The 14,549-nt window shown below is 45.4% G+C and overlaps 1 protein-coding gene and 1 long non-coding RNA gene across 2 annotated transcripts in view; one reads left to right on the forward strand and one right to left on the reverse strand.

Moving 5' to 3' along the window:
- LOC147114538 (uncharacterized) overlaps positions 1 to 10,288 on the forward strand; it is a 41,208-nt gene extending 30,920 nt beyond the window's left edge. The window contains exons 2-4 of the mRNA XM_085992278.1: positions 1,178 to 1,474; positions 6,297 to 6,407; positions 9,045 to 10,288. Coding sequence (XP_085848404.1) covers positions 1,178 to 1,474; positions 6,297 to 6,407; positions 9,045 to 9,067 — 431 coding nt within the window. The 3' untranslated portion in view covers positions 9,068 to 10,288. The remainder of the gene's footprint in view (positions 1 to 1,177; positions 1,475 to 6,296; positions 6,408 to 9,044) is intronic.
- Positions 1,363 to 9,430, reverse strand: LOC147114539 (uncharacterized). Its single transcript, XR_015078951.1, has 4 exons — positions 9,346 to 9,430; positions 9,119 to 9,199; positions 4,374 to 4,452; positions 1,363 to 1,533 (listed from the first exon to the last, which is right to left on the reverse strand). It is a non-coding gene; the product is annotated as an uncharacterized LOC147114539 (long non-coding RNA).
- Positions 10,289 to 14,549: the final 4,261 nt, after the last annotated feature.

Genomic DNA, 14,549 nt, shown 5'->3' on the forward strand with positions numbered 1-14,549 from the left:
TTACACTATGCCTCCTATTCTAGTATCAGCTGGAAATCTGAACACCACGCCCTCTAGCCCTATATCCAAATCAGTGATGTCAATGAAACAGAAGTGGTCCCAGAACAGAATTCTATAGGGCACCGCTACCCACTTCCAAACAAAGTGAGAAACCCAACTCCTACTCTGTTTTCTCCCTTTTAACCAGTTTTTAATCCAATTAGCTGCCTATCCCTTAGTTCCATATCCTATAATCTTCTCCAAGTGTCTCCTGTGTGGTACCTTGTCAAAGGCTTTCTGAAAGTCCGTGTACACCACATCCACTGCAGTTCCCCATCCACCACCTCCTCAAATGAGGTTTGTCAAGCGCCATCTTCCTTTCTGAGCTTTGAGCACTAGTTGTTATTTGTCCCCCTTTGATGTTATGATTTACAGATTCAGTTAGTGCGGTGCAGACATAGTGGAGGACATCATAAATGTTTAAGAGAAGGAGAGAAGATGAAAGAACACAGCCTATGAATTTGAGCCTCTAGACGCGACTATTCCAATGCTCTCCTGGCCAGCCTCCCATCTTGTGCCCTCCGTAAACCGTAAGCTTATCCTAAACTCTGCAGCCTGTGTCCTAACTCGCTCCAAGTCCTGTTCATCCATCACCACTGTGCTCGCTGACCTACACTGGCTCCCAGTCCTGCAACGCCTCGATTTTAAATTTCTCATCTTTGTTTTCAAATCCCTCCATGGCCTCACCCCTCCCTATCTCTGTAACCTCCTCCAGCCCTACTACCCTCCGAGATCTCAGCGCTCCTCCAATTCTGGCCTCTTGTGCATCCCCGATTTTCTTCGCTCCACCATTGGCGGCCGTGCCTTCAGCTGCCTGGGTCCTAAGCGCAGGAATTCCCTCCCTATACCTCTCCGCCTCTCTACCTCTTTCTTCTCCTTTAAGACGCTCCTTAAAACCTACCACTTTGACTAAGCTTTTGGGCACCTGTCTTAATATCTCAAGTGGCTCGTGTCAAATGCTCCTGTGAAGGGTATCGGGACCTTTTACCATGTTAGAGACGTTATATCAATGCAACTTCTTGTGTATATATATATGAGATAAAAATGTAAGATTGATGGAAATATTTTTACCAGTCAAAACTTTTTTTTTGTCTCTTTCCTTTAATGGGCGTGATGATCCGTGGGGAAAAATCGACAGCTCCAGATATAAATGGTCCTATTACCGATGAAAGTGAAACAATTCCAGATCACTCCCAACTACTGGAGCCCAAAGAGTCCGACACTGTCCCCGACGAAGTCGTCACCAGTGAACCGAGCCCTTCAGAAGTTGGTGGGGTTTTGGAGGTGGCTGCTGAGGACTGCCTGAGTTCTGTTCCCACAGAGATGATTCTTGAAGAACCAGAGCTACCCGCAGCTCCAATGGAAGAGACCTCCCCTTCTGATGCAGACACTATCACAGAGATGCAACCCTCTGAGGCAGAGGAACAGACTGAAGGTAACGCGGCAGCTGTCATCTGCAATTGCGGTGTTGCAACGAGCTGTGTTTTCCACTTGCTGGAAATCAAAAAGGACGGTCACCCTCGAAGGCTATTTTACAGGCAGGTTTAGTTCTCGAAACAGGGGAAAAAAAAGATTTGCATTCTATCGCGCCTTTCATGACCACCGGACGTCTCAAAGCACTTTACAGCCAATGAAGTACTTTTTGAAGTGTAGTCACTGTTGTAATGTAGGAAACGCTTTACAGCCAATTTGCACTCAGCAAGCTCCCACAAACAGCAATGTGATAATGACCAGATCATCTGTTTTAGTGATGTTGATTGAGGGATAAATAGTGGGCCAGGAAACTGGGGAGAACTCCCCTGCTCTTCTTCGAAATAGTGGCCGTGGGATCTTTTACGTCCATCTGAGAGAGCAGACGGGACCTCGGTTTAATGTCTCATCCGAAAGACGGCACCTCCGACAGTGCGGCACTCCCTCAGCACTGCACTGGGAGTGTCAGCCTAGCTTTATGTGCTTAAGTCCCTGGAGTGGGACTAGGAACCCACAACCTTCTGACTCAGAGGCGAGTGTGCTTGAACTGAGCCACAGCTGACAGGGAGGAACAGGCTGCACTGTGAGCCTCGGCTGACCAGGAGGAACAGGCTGCACTGTGAGCCTCGGCTGACCGGGAGGAACAGGCTGCACTGTGAGTCTCGGCTGACCGGGAGGAACAGGCTGCACTGTGAGCCTCGGCTGACAGGGAGGAACAGGCTGCACTGTGAGCCTCGGCTGACCGGGAGGAACAGGCTGCACTGTGAGCCTCGGCTGACCGGGAGGAACAGGCTGCACTGTGAGCCTCGGCTGACCGGGAGGAACAGGCTGCACTGTGAGCCTCGGCTGACCGGGAGGAACAGGCTGCACTGTGAGCCTCGGCTGACCGGGAGGAACAGGCTGCACTGTGAGCCTTGGCTGACCGGGAGGAACAGGCTGCACTGTGAGCCTCGGCTGACTGGGAGGAACAGGCTGCACTGTGAGCCTCAGCTAGCTACAGCGAAGAACTTCTCAATGTGAGATTTCCAATTAAAAATGGGAGGCATTCACTCTATACGTAGCATAGTGGTTATGTTACTGGACTAATAATCCAGTCAGGCCTAGACAAATGATCTGGTGACATGAGTTCAAATCCCACCATGGCAGCTGGGGAATTAAAAATTTAGTTAATTAACCAAATCTGGAATGAAAAGCTAGTGTCAGTAATGGTGACCATGAAACTCCCAGATTGTCGTAAAAACCCATCTGGTTCACTAATGTCCTTTAGGGAAGGAAATCTACCGCCCTTACCCGGTCTGGCCTATATGTGACTCCAGACCCACAGCAATGTGGTTGACTCTTAACTGCCCTCTGAAATGGCCCAGCAAGACACTCAGTTGTAACAAACCGCTACAAAGAAGCATCATGGCGGTTCAAGAAGGCGGCTCACCACCACCACCTTCTCAAGGGGAATTAGGGATGGGCAATAAATGCTGGCCTTGCCAGTGACGCCCACAGCCCGTGAACAAATAAAAACAAACTGTCTGTGTTTTGCACGGGCAATCAGTATTTCAGATTTCATAGAAATTTACGGCACAGAGGGAGGCCATTCGGCCCATCGTGTTTGCCCCGGTAGAAAAAGAGCCATCCAGCCGAACCCCACTTCCCAGCTTTTGGTCCGTAGTCTTGCAGTTTACGGCACTTCAAGTGCACATCCAAGCACTTTTTAAATGTGATGAGGGTTTCTGCCTCTCCCACCCTTTCAGGCAGTGCGTTCCAGACCCCCACCACCCTCTGGGTGAAAAAAAATTTCCTCAACTCCCCTCTAATCCTTCTAGCAATTACTTTAAATCTATGCCCCCTGGTTATTGACCTCTCTGCTAAGGGAAATAGGTCCTTCCTGTCCACTCTATTTAGGCCCCTCATAATTTTATACACCTCAATCAAGTCTCCCCTCAGCCTCCTCTGTTCCAAAGAAAACAACCCCAGCCTCTCCAATCTTTCCTCATAGCTAAAATTCCCCAGCCCAGGCAACATCCTCGTAAATCTCCTCTGCACCCTCTCCAGTGCAATTACACCTTTATTTATAGAAACATCACAGAAACATATAGAAGATAGGAGCAGGAGTAGGCCATTCGGCCCCTCGAGCCTGTTCCGCCATTTAATGAGATCATGGCTGATCATCCAAATTCAGTACCCTGTCCCTGCTTTCTCCCCATATCCCTTGATCCCTTTAGCCTTATTAAATATATTCAAGAAGGAGTTAGATATATTTCTTAAGTTGGCCTCAACTGCCTTCTGTGTTAGAGAATTCCACAGGTTCACCATGCATTTATGAATGCATGCTCCCACCATAGACCCTCGCCTACTGGGAATGTGTATTGGGAGATCACGGGCTAAGTCCCCCACAATTTTCATTAAAAGTAGTGATAAAAATTAAAATGAACTATTAAATTTGCTATCTAAAATAAAAGAAACCCTGAAAGCTAAAGAAAATCGCTCATCTGATGTGTATATATGTAAATATATATGATCTCATGGGATCTTGTCATGCGTGAATTGGCTGCCAGTTTGCCTGCAGAACAAGTGACTACACTTCAAAAGAGGTTCATTGGTTGGTGATGTGTTAAGCCACTAAATAAATAAAAATTCTCTGTCATTTAATTCTCTTTCAACTATTTCTGTTAACGATTCGCAGGCAGACTTAACAGAATGTGGATTTGTTCTAAAATACCAAGTTAACCTAAAGATTAACCAGTTCCCTTAAGAACAAGCAATTTTAAAATAGAGCGTCTTTCCATATTTCTGTTACAATTTCCAGCAATGTGATCACCTGACTGAGGCAGCCGCATCACCCCAACCACCCCCCCCCCCCCCGTACTTACCCTATGAACGTGTCGTCGCCTCCCAAATCCATGCCCATCTTTCCCGGAACTCCTTGTTTCAACATCTGCAATCGGGTTTCTAATCAAAGTCACAAATGACATCCTCTGTTACTGTGACCATCCCTCCACATCTTTCTCGACCTCTCTGCAGCTTTCGACAGAGTTGAGCTCACCGTGTTTTACGCTAAAAGCGCTCTATACCAATGCAGGTTGTTTTTTTTTTTTTTTTTAATTCGTTCATGGGATGCGGGCGTCGCTGGCAAGGCCAGCATCTATTGCCCATCCCCAGTTGCCCTCGAGATAGGGGCAACTAGGGGTGGGTTGTTGTAAGGTAAGTTTCAATGAGTAAGATGGGTCTTTTTGTATTTTGTTAATTATGCTGGCGCTACCGTGGTGTGATACTGTATTGGTTTCAAAACACGACAGAAAAAAAGACCGTGGGCCAGTAGGCGGGGATGGGGAAAGGGGGAGAGCGAGAGAGAGCAACTCAGCACTTCAATTCTCTGCTCCACTCCCACGCTGACCTCGGCCTCCTACACTGTTCCAACAAAGCTCAGCGTAAGCTCGAGGAACAGCACCTCATCTTTCCATTAGGCACTTTACAGCCTTCTGGACTCAACATTGAGTTCAACAATTTCAGATCATAACCTCTGCCCCCACTTTTTCGGACAGCAGCTGTTGATGACTCTGCCATTCCCATTGACACCTCTTCTCGACCCATTTTTTTTTCTTTACTTGTCCCATTACCATCTCCTTTGGCCTCGCACCATCATCCCTTTTGTCATTTAATCTCTCCCGCCTTCCAGCCTATCACAGACCTTCCCTCCCCTTTCCCTGCCCCCGTACTTGCTTAAAAATCTGTTACATCTCTAACTTAATCCAGTTCTGACAAAAGTTCATCGACCTGAAACGTTAACACGGTTTCTCTCTCCACTGACACTATTTGGCCTGCCGAGTACTTCCAGCATTTTCTGTTTTTATTTCAGATTTCCAGCAGCCGCAGTATTTTGCTTTTGTACCAATCTTTTTACATCTGGCACTGTCGAGTTTAAGTTGCTCCTTTAATTGCTCTCTGGGTGCGTGCCTCGTGTGGATGCTCAGGAGCCATCTAATCAAGTGGCCCCACAAGCACAGAAGATCCACGGCTGCAGAAGAACTTTGCCCTGCAAATTCGAGGTCGGCCCCAGCATAGCGGGGGATGTTTAAAATTGCGTCGATTTTTGGCAGCAAGCGGAAGCGCGGATGGTCAGTATGTGTGTTTCAGGAGAGAGGGGGAGAAAATTAAAAAAGAAAAAGGGCTCCCATACAGGAGGCGGCCATTCGGCCCATCGTGCCTGTGCCGACTCTTTGAAAGAGCTCTCCAATTAGTCCCACTCCCCCCTGCTCTTTCCCCAGAGCCCTGCAAATTTTTCCCCTTCAAGTATTTATCCAATTCCCTTTTGAAAGTTACTATTGAATCTACTTCAGATCAGTAAAAAATAATTATCCTCATCTCGCCTCTGGTTCTTTTGCCAATGTGTCCTCTGGTTACCAACCCTTAAGCCACTAGAAGCAGTTTCTCCTTATTTACTCAATCAAAACCCTTCATGATCTTGAACACCTCTTTCAAATCTCCCCTTAACCTTCTCTGCTCCAAGGAGAATAATCTCAGCTTCTCTAGTCTCGCCATGTAACTGAAGTACCGCATCTCTGGTACCCTCCTAGTCAATCTCCTCTGCATCCCCTCCAAGGCCTTGACATCCCTTCCTAAAGTGTGGTGCCCAGAATTGGACACAATACTCCGGCTGGCTTTGTGTCAGCATTGTTTACTTCTCCATATTTCAGCGATGAACCCGTTCGGAAAGGTCAGCCAGCTGCAAGATAAGGTCGCGTCTAGGTAATGCATGAATAACTTGATTCAGATTCCATGGTTACTGTATCCAGGTGAGACCGGAGAAAAGGTGGAAAGCGAGATAACTGTCGAAGCCGGAGTTGAAGAGGCGGAGACAAAAGAGGAAACAGAAGACACGGTGGCTTCTGCAGCGAGAGATATAAGTACGTTGAAAGTCGAATAATTACTGTTTGTACTTATTACTTTCACCAGATTAAGCATTATCCTTGGCAATTGGTAGAACACAACATCTCACGGCCTGTCTCATGTTTCTCATTGTCTTGATACCCTGCTCACCGCGCCCCCCTGCAACCGCACCCCTTACTCTCTCCACCCTCACTTGTGTTGAAACCAATACTCATTGCACCATCTCCCACTCTAACTCAGCCATCCCCAAGTCAACAAAACAACAGTATTCCTTCCTTTGGTTCATTGATAACGCTTTAAAACCCAAGCTAGTCACCTGACCACTATGTCCGGAGATATAGCTCTTCCTTCTTCCTTGGTGGTGTCCTGGTCTGTGAACCTTAGCCTTCACCTGGGTGCTTCAATAAAATAACACTCTGCAACTTGTGTTATTCATTAATGGCTAGGCTCAAATCCCAGACTCTACACTGGTGCCTGGGATGGTAGAAACCCACGTGAGGCTGAAAGCTAACAATCAATTTAATGCTGGGTAGTAACTGGATTGAAAATGGTCCTGGATTTTAAAATTCTCATCCTTCTTTTCAAGTCCCTCCATGGCCTCGCCCCCTCCCTATACCTGTATCCTCCTCCAGCCCTACAACCCTCCGAGATCTCTGCGCTCCTCCAATTCTGGCCTCTTGCACGTCCCTGATTTTAATCGCTCCACCATTGGTGCCTTCAGCTGCCTGGGCTCCAAGCTCTGGAATTCCCTCCCTAAACCTCTCCGTCTCTCTTTCCTCCTTTAACACGCTCCTTATAACCTATCTTCATTTGCCCTAATATCTCATGCGGCTCGGCATCAAATTTTGTTTGCTAACACTCCTGTAGAGCGCTTTGGGATGTTTTGCTATGTTAAAGGCGCTATATAAATACAAGTTGTTTTTGTTCCAGTTACAAAGTTCAAGTGTAAATTGCTTTAAGCAGTTTAATTGCACAGACAAGCGTACTCATGGTTATTCCCTACAGTTTATCAGAATACGTCAGTCATATAATCCAATTCACAGCCACCAAAATCACTAGAATAATTCAGTCAAAGGCTAGTTATAGCCCCTATACCAGAGGTTCCCAAACTTTACTTATTGCTTTACTTATTACCTGCTTAAACATTCACCCCCTCCACCACCGGTGTACCGTGGCTGCAGTGTGTACCATCTACAAGATGCACGGCAGCAACTCGCCAAGGCTTCTTCGGCAGCACCTCCCAAACCCGCAACCTCCTCCACCTAGAAGGACAAGGGCAGCAGGCACATGGGAACACCACCACCTCCAAGTTCCCCTCCAAGTCACACACCATCCTGACTTGGAAATATATCAGCCGTTCCTTCATCGTCGCTGGGTCAAAATCCTGGAACTCCCCCCCCCCCCCCACCCCTAACAGCACTGTGGGAGTACCTTCACCACACGGACTGCAGCGGTTCAAGAGGGCGGCTCACCACCACCTTTTCAAGGGGCAATTAGGGATGGACAATAAATGCTGGCCTTGCCAGTGACACCCACATCCCATAAAAACGAATAATTAAATAAAAATACCACAGTTTGGGAACCCCTGCCCTAGACCATAAACATGATTCTAAAACACTTCAGCAGTTCTTGTGCTGGAGATCTTTCTAGCAGGCAACAAAAACGTCTGGCGTGAATTTTCTATTGAAATCAATCGGAATATAAAAAATATGCTGTTAACCTCTAACCTCTCCCTACCCCTTCACCTCGATAATTATAGTTTTTTTTTTATTCGCAGGGAACGGGAGCGGACGCAGCTGCTGGCAGGTGGCCAGCAACAAAAATGGCTGCCCGGCACCTTGCCTTTAAATAGCGCCGCCCCGGCCGCAGGTAGGCCCCCCGACCCCGTCAGACATAGCGTCCGGCAGTAAGTCAGGGGGTGCTACCGAAGATCGCGGCCGGGGCGCTGTGCATGGCGATGACATCATCGCCGGTGGCGCTAACCTCCCGCTGAATTTACGGGAGGTGTTGGTGGTGCCGCGCCCAAGCGCTAGTTGCTTTGCACCCTGTTAGCGCCCTAAGAGGCGCAAAGCAACCAAATTTTTCCCCCTACCTCTTAGACCAAGCTTTTGGTCATCTGCCCTAATTTCTCTTTATGTGGCTCGGTGTCAAATTTGTTTGATAATCGCTCTGGTGATGCGCCTTGGGATATTTTAATTGGCAATGGTATGATAGGGGACTAGTACAGACCTTAAGGTTCCATATAATTTGACTAACCCAGACCTTAAGGTTCCATATAATTTGACTAACCCTACAACCCTCCGAGATCTCTGCGCTCCTCCAGTTCCGGCCTCTTGCGCATCCCCAATTTCCATCGCTCCACCATTGGCGGCCATGCCTTCAGCTGCATAGGCCCCAAGCTCTGGAATTCCCTCCCTAAACCTCTCCACCTCTCTCTACGCCGCTCCTTAAAACCTCTCTCTTTGTCCAAGCTTTTGGTCACCTGACCGAATATCCCGTGTGGCTCGGTGTCAAATTTTGTTTGATAATCGCTCCCGTGAAGCGCCTTGGGGCGTTTTACTACATTAAAGGCGCTGTATAAATGCAAGTTGTTGTTGTCCACAAAGGACAAATGTGCAAAATAACTCATACTTTTAATGTTTTCTTCTCTTAAGTGGCAGAAAGCAAGGAAGATTAACTTTGCTATTCCAGTCTTGGAACGTTCTCCTGAAGATATATTTCTGCTCACCTGGAACCTGTACAGTTGCTTTATATCCTACAATTCACTGTCCTCAATGTTAAGAGGTTCTGACAGCAGGTATCAGCAATTCTGCAGAATAAGAAAGGAGAACCTGCTTTTACTCGTCAACATTCAACCTGGTGTTTCTACACACATCACTTGCCAAGCCACAGCCGTGCGATCCATTCAATTGGATAACCCGGTGTGTTAATGATATCCATTGACTGTCCACTTACGTCACTGTGTACAAACGAGCGAGTAACCGTTTCATTCTCGGGAGCTGGTTTATTTCCACTACGCATTTACCATCTTTTAAGCCCAAGAAATCTCGGAAAGAGCCATTCTGTCTAATTGCAAACTTGGGACTGTGACCTTGCGGGCGAAAGAATTTGTTTTTAAATTGTTAATTCATGTGGTTATTCACAATATGAAATCCAGCGACACATACCAAAAATTTAGGGACAAAAAAGTGTTGTACAATCACCTTGTAATGCAAAGCGAAGTGCAACAATCTGGCAGTATTTTATAATTTGTCATTACGCTTACAGTACAAAATAGAGTATTTTTTTTTTTAAATCGCAATTTTTTTTGTGGTAACATTGCGCAAGAGCATGCTAATGACTCTACACAGGACTTTACACTATCTTTTGCTGTTGGGGGAATAGAGCTTTCGAGAGCACTGCCAAGTTGCTCGCAGTACTGGGTACTGCCCGGTGATTGAGGAGGTTCGATAATGTGCTCCACCAAAATTGTCCTTTCAATGTGCAAGGCAATGTCATTGATAGAAATTATTTTAGGGAAAAAAAAATTCAGAATTTTATAAATTATTGAGTACACATTAAAAAATGATGGGACTTTATATTTATGGAATATATTTCCGCTCTAACATGTCATTTAAGTACATTGATTGATAGATTTTTGTTAGGCAAGGGTATAAAGGGTTACAGAACCAAGGTGGCTGAATGGAGTGAAGATACAGATCAGCCATTATCTAACTGAATGACAGCACAGGCTCGAGGGGCTGAATGGCCTACTCCTGTTCCTATGTTCAGAAGAGAAACAGTATGAGAAATGACAACATCACATTAGCTACGAACCTCCTTAAAATAGTCTGTATTTTGTTTTACTTTAAGGTGTAAATGCTGGAGGATGTGAAATATACAACAGCTTTCAACAATATTGAGAGCATTCATGTGGATTATTCTTTACTTAATTGCAGTTCAACCTGGACCTCTTGAAAATACAGCGAGATATTATTATTACACTTATGGCTTCCCAATGAACCACCTCGTGCAAAATTAACATGCAAGGCAATAAAACAACTTTATTTGCACTTAATGAAGGTATTAAATACCCACAAGTTTGCATGGTATGTCATAGAAACATAGAAGATAGGAGCAGGAGTAGGCCATTCGGCCCCTCGAGCCTGCTCCGCCATTCAATGAGATTATGGCTAATCATCCAAATTCAGTACCCTGTCCCTGCTTTCTCCCCATACCCCTTGACCCCTTTAGCCTTAAGAAATATATCCAACTCCTTCTTGAATATATTTAAGAATATAAGAATCAGGAGCAGGAGTAGGCCATACGGCCCTTCGAGCCTGCTCCGCCATTCAATAAGATCATGGCTGATCTTCGACCTCAACTCCACTTTCCCACCCGATCTCCATATCCCTTGATTCCCCTAGAGTCCAAAAATCTATCGATCTCAGCCTTGAATATACTCAACGACTCAGCATCCACAGCCTTTTGGGGTAGAGAATTCCAAAGATTCACAACCCTCCTGATGAAGAAATTCCTCCTCATCTCAGTCTTAAATGGCCGACCCCTTATCCTGAGACCCCTGGTTCTAGTCTCACCAGCCAGGAGAAACAACCTCTCAGCATCTACCCTGTCAATCCCCTTCAGAATCTTATATGTTTCAATGAGATCACCTCTCATTCTTCTAAACTCCAGAGAGTATAGGCCCAAACTACTCAATCTCTCCTCATAGGACAACCCTCTCATCCCAAAATGAATCTAATCCTGTCCTCAATGCATGTCTATAAACAAGCTTTTCCAGCAGAATTTACTGGCTACTATCAGCATTGGAAACTCTGGATGATTTCACCTCCTTCTCTTTCTACTTGATGGACCAGTTGAGCCAAATGGCCTATTTCTGTGCTGTAAATTTGATGTAATTTAATTCTACATTGGGTACACAGTCTAATGCGAGCTTATTCAGCACTGACCAATCTTCTCTTCAACCTACAATGAAAGCTCTGGATTCAGGAGAATGACAAAGTCCCCTGATGTTCATGACGTCCAGCAGTTATATATACCACAACATTTGTTGATGACACTAAGGTTTGGCCAGGTGACAAGTGTAAGGGAGAAGTGTTCAAAGGGTCATGGATCAAGTGACAAATGTGTTGAGGGTTGGCAATAAATTGGTGCTGCACATTTGAAAAAGGAAACATGAAACATCCATGAGCAAAAGTGGAAAAGGTTTTGACAATTCAAAAAAACTTTTCAATATGAAACTCATCAGTGAAGCTAGTCAAGAACTGAGATTCAACTCAACATTTCATTATAAGTCAAAGGAAACTATCCTAACATTGTATAGGTCATTGGTGATGTCCTCTTCAAAAATTTGGAAAGCCCAACTCGTAGCCCTGCAAATCACTTAACTAATTGTAAAAATAACTGCTGAAGAAAGCAGCCCACAATCACCTTCTCAGGACTAGGATGGGCAATAAAGGCAGCCTATATCCAGAGACCAGAGACAAAAACAATGTAGTGTATGTGCTAATGGGCCATTTAACCAAACTAGAGGACACCGGTTCAGAAATAACAGGCCTCAAGTGACGCTAGAGGGGTGAAATTCCAACGTAACTTTGGCGGAAGAGTTGCAGAAACACCAGCAAAGAGGCATGAACACCATTTACACCTGGGGATTCAGCAGCTTTTGTCTAATTTACGACGGGCCAGCGAGAGAACTCCCACGCAAATTCACATCAGAGGTATCCGTGAGGTGCAGTTTTACCATAGGAATGCTTAATGCATTTCAATAGAATCCTTTGGTTTGAATAGAGGCAAACATCCAACAAAAATAAATTGCATTACAATTGTGGACAAAGGAATTTTACAACTCATCAGCATGCCAATGTGATTTCATTCCATAAAGTATTTATTTCCCCAGAGAGTATTGCATACATGGAACAGAATCTCAAGAAAAAGCAGTTAATGCCTTCAAAAGAGACCTGGATAAATATCTGGGCAGGAATCTGATTGAAAGTGGCTGGCCAGGTTTAAAAAAGTTAATAAAAAGGCATTATGCAGTCACTGTTATTGGGTTAGTGGTTACCAGACTTATACCTTCCTAAAAGAGGATGCTTTCTTTGTGGACTCAATTTGAACACAGGTACCAAAGTGGGAGAAAAAAGGTAATGATCAAGTGACCCGAAGCTTGGGTTTTAAAAACCTGTAGATTATATGGGCCTGATTTTCCTCTGCTATCCTGCGTCAAATTGGGCAGAAGAGGCAGCCGGGAATATAAAGGGGCAAAAGAGAAGAGGAAATGTGTTGCGGTCTCGGCCGACACTAAACCCTTAGTAGATGAGGAAATGGGGAGTAGAAATGGAGGGAGAAAGATGTCCACTAAGTCCTCTCCCTCCATTTGTAAATTGATATTGTGCTGGTCCAGATCCAGCGAGCAGCATCAGAACAGCCATTTGCGGCGGGCACAGCTTGTCGGTTCCAAATAAATGAGGTCCCGGTCTCGAAATGGCTCTGGCCTCTTTTGCTCCTGGTACAGGCGGGTGAGTGATCCTGGTACATTTGGCCACCCAAGTGTTAAAATCTACTCCTTTAAGGGGATATTTTCAGGCTGCCCTCGGGCGGGAATTCAGGAGGGGAGGTGCTCAGCGGTAGATTCTTGGGGGAGATAGTCGGCCACACTGCCGGCAGGAACATGGTGGTATGTCACCCCATTTCTGCCCAGTGGGGGGCCTGAAAGTTCCCCCAGTAGAAAAGGAAACTCAACACATTTTCTCAATAGAATTTAAATAATTTTTATTATTTTGTAAGTTTTATCATTGCCTCTTTTTACATGGTTCTGATTCAGGACTATTCTGGTGGCTTTCTTTCAGCTCCACTTTAGGTCCAGTGTGTGGCTATAATTGAGGCCTGCTCTCCTCTGACTCCACTTCATTTGTTCTGCTTTATTCCACTCCATTTTGGGCCCTCATCCTAAGCTCCACTTCAGGCATGCAACACCTGGCTGTACCTTGGCTCCAGTTCAGGGCTGCTCATCTGGCTTATGCCCTGGCTCTGCTTTACCCCTTTGCTTCGTTTCAGGCCATCTTAGCTGCACTTCTCAGGCATGCTTTAGTCCTGGCACCACCTCAGCTGCCTCCCTGTTCAAACTCAACTGCCCACCTCCTTGGTCCTGCTTTATGCTATACTACAGAAGAGAAACAGTTGAGTATGTTTTTATACGGTTGCACACAATCACCACATTAGTGACATTTAAATAACCGCATTTAATGCCCACAACAACACCTAATAAGGGATGATGCGGGTCAAATGCAGCAAAATGTAAGTTACACATGCACATCAATACCATAAAAGGGCACAAAATGTAAGCAAATGCACACTGTACATCAATATGTTAAGCACTTGTACACATCACAATGGGGGTCATGGGGAAAATGACAAGCCGAGCAGTATATAAATGCCACCATTTCTTAAGTGTTAGCAGTACTCAGAGGGAAGCCAAAGTACCACTATGGCAAGAAGCCAATCTAGAAGAGGTTATGGAAGAGGCAGAAGACGTGGTGGAAGAAGAAGGAGGAGGAGGAGGAGTCGTCGGAGTCGTCATGGACGCCGAGGGGGAAGAGGCTGTTAAATCTCCTTCAGACATTGCAAAATGGAAAATAAGCCACATTTGGACCAACCGAATATTAGAGTCAACTACTGCATGGAACATCCTGCTATCGGACCAACCGAATATTAGAGTCAACTACTGCATGGAACACCCTGCTATCGGACCAACCGAATATTAGAGTCAACTACTGCATGGAACACCCTATCGGACCAACCGAATATTAGAGTCAACTACTGCATGGAACATCCTGCTATCAGACCAACCGAATATTAGAGTCAACTACTGCATGAAACATCCTGCTATCTCCTTACGATTAGCAGACTGACTGCGCTGCATGTTTTGAAGACTTCATTATCTTCTGTTGATTTGTTGACAATGAATAAAAGCATCAGCAATGATGCTGGAAAAAAATGTGTATGCCTTGACATTCTTATAGATATATCATTAAGGGCAAAAACTTTGGCTGATCTTGAGTGATTTTTTTTTTTAAACTGATACTGAATGTTTGGTTTAAAATGTAAGAAATTTGCTGTAATCATGTTTGTTCTCCTTTTCCTATCAGCTGCACTTGTAG

This window comes from Somniosus microcephalus, chromosome 7, assembly GCF_052327205.1.
Source record: "Somniosus microcephalus isolate GS21.2 chromosome 7, FLI_Smic_1.0, whole genome shotgun sequence".
In the NCBI taxonomy this organism is placed as follows: domain Eukaryota; kingdom Metazoa; phylum Chordata; class Chondrichthyes; order Squaliformes; family Somniosidae; genus Somniosus; species Somniosus microcephalus.